Source organism: Sphaeroforma arctica (assembly GCF_001186125.1).
Source record: "Sphaeroforma arctica JP610 unplaced genomic scaffold supercont1.5134, whole genome shotgun sequence".
NCBI lineage: Eukaryota > Ichthyosporea > Ichthyophonida > Sphaeroforma > Sphaeroforma arctica.
Window position 1 is genome coordinate 1 of NW_014035424.1, and position 2,097 is coordinate 2,097.

Sequence of the window (2,097 nt, forward strand, 5' to 3'; positions counted from 1 at the left end):
GTTATTAAATATAGATATGTATATAGATATATATATATATCTATATATATGCGTTGTATTTTGTTGAACGTGTTGTGTATTATCGGGTGAGCAAGGATTGTATTTGAATTATGGATCAAAATGACGGGGAGAGGGACGGTTGGTGGAGGGTGCAGTCCTCCTGCAGGTAGGGTTTCAGGGTTTGTGGTTCAGGGTCCTCCTGCATATAGGCGTACGACTGCTAATGCATGAATGGATACACCCATACACATACACGAGTACAGCTCTATGTGTACCGTTTCAAGGTAGAATACACATGCGCACAGTCACGTGTGTGTGCATCGCTCGTCCACAGGACGTCTCATGACCACCCACTGATGACCTCATAAGGCAACTTCAAATCAAGAACCCTAAAACCCTAGCAACTTCACATGTCCTCGGGTCTTCTCATCTGTCGCTGACATCCTTTCATCTCACAGGTCAATGAGTGAGAAGGTCAGGCGGACGTCAGGCACAGAGAAGAGCGCGAGTGACACAATGGGCACAAGCGAGGGCGGCAGGCGGAACAGTATTCTGGATGTAAGTCAAGTGTCCATGAGCTATCATTTGTAGTTGCGAAAGATCTTAAAGTTTATGTATAGGTATATATATGTGTACAATCCTATAAATAGGGAGGGTTTATTCTATATCATTTGTAGATGCGAGGAATATGCGTTAACGTTTTATGTCGGAACCTATACTATCCCTATGCGTGTGTACGGATTGTTGTTTCATGTGTAAATCCATTCTGCTGCATATGTTAGGATGGAGTCGTTTTTATACTAGCCATAATTGTAGGTACTCAACGTCTCTCCGACTCTGGTGAAAGCACGTACTAGTTTGTGAGAGGGTTGACCTCTATAACCAAGTGGCGATGCACCCGAACCTTCAGTTTAGGGCCTATGTATGGACTTTACCTCAATGAAGGACTTTAATAAGTCTCGCGATAGCTCACTACCAATCTGACTCAGCATGTGACATGCACGCACACAGTGGTTTATGTATATTACATCCTTGGCTCAACCCACTCTGTCCTCCAGGCTTTGATCTGTTGAACAATCAGTTTAACGGTATTATGACACATGGCTTTTAGGGTTTTAGGTTTTAGGGTTTTCGATAGCACAGTTTCCTACCGCGCTCCTTGGCCCTCGGACGCACTGATCTAGTGTATCTATGATAAGGGACAAGACTATGAATATGTATCAGAACGCATTTATGCACATGTACGCGTATAAGTATCTTTGTTTGTGGACATTCGTACTAATGCGCATGTACACTTATATGTATGTTTGTTTGTGGACATTCGTACTTATGTGCATGTACGTGTATAAGTATGTTTGTTTGTGGACCTTCGTACTTATGCGCATGCACGCGTGTATGTATGTTTGTTTGTGGACATTCGTACTTATGCGCATGTACACGTGTATGTATGTTTGTTTCTTTACATTCGTACCTATGCGCATGCACGCGTATAATTATGTTTGTTTGTGGACATTCGTACTTACCGACATGTACATGTGTATGTATGTTTGTTTGTGGACATTCGTACTTATGCGCTTGTACGCGTATAAGTATGTTTGTTTGTGGACATCCGTACATATGGACATGCAAGCGTGTATGTATGTTTCTTTGTGAACATTCGTGCATGTGAGAATGCAGCTACGAACTAAAAGACATATTAAAACACTCTGTTTCATTTATGTGTGTATGTAGGTACGTACAGAATACTTGTTTATCCACCCAATACTGAACTCCCAAGTAACTACGCCTTACCACTCCCAGAGAGCCCGTTCGAGTCTCAAAGTACACGAAGATGGTTCACAATCACGCAAAGGTTCAGTGGGGGCTATGCGACGATCATCTTCATTAGCTAAGAATCTCCAGAACATACAGGCGGAACAGCAGGAAACTCTGGAACACTCCCTCCAACAACTGGCCAATTTGGTAGGAAGGGTGACGTGTGTGTATGTTTGTATGTATATGGATATTTCTATATATATATATATATATATATATGTTTTTTATATGTATATGTGTATATAGATATATATATATATATATATATATATATATATATAT

General features: G+C 41.1%; 1 protein-coding gene across 1 annotated transcript; it reads left to right on the forward strand.

Annotated features, from left to right (window-relative positions):
* Window positions 1-462: 462 nt before the first annotated feature.
* Window positions 463-1,962, forward strand: SARC_14816 (hypothetical protein; the record flags this gene model as incomplete). Its single annotated transcript, XM_014291055.1, has 2 exons — window positions 463-558; window positions 1,801-1,962. Coding segments are annotated over 2 exons (258 nt in total), but the record flags the coding sequence as incomplete, so codon positions are not given.
* Between the last annotated feature and the right edge of the window lie 135 nt (window positions 1,963-2,097).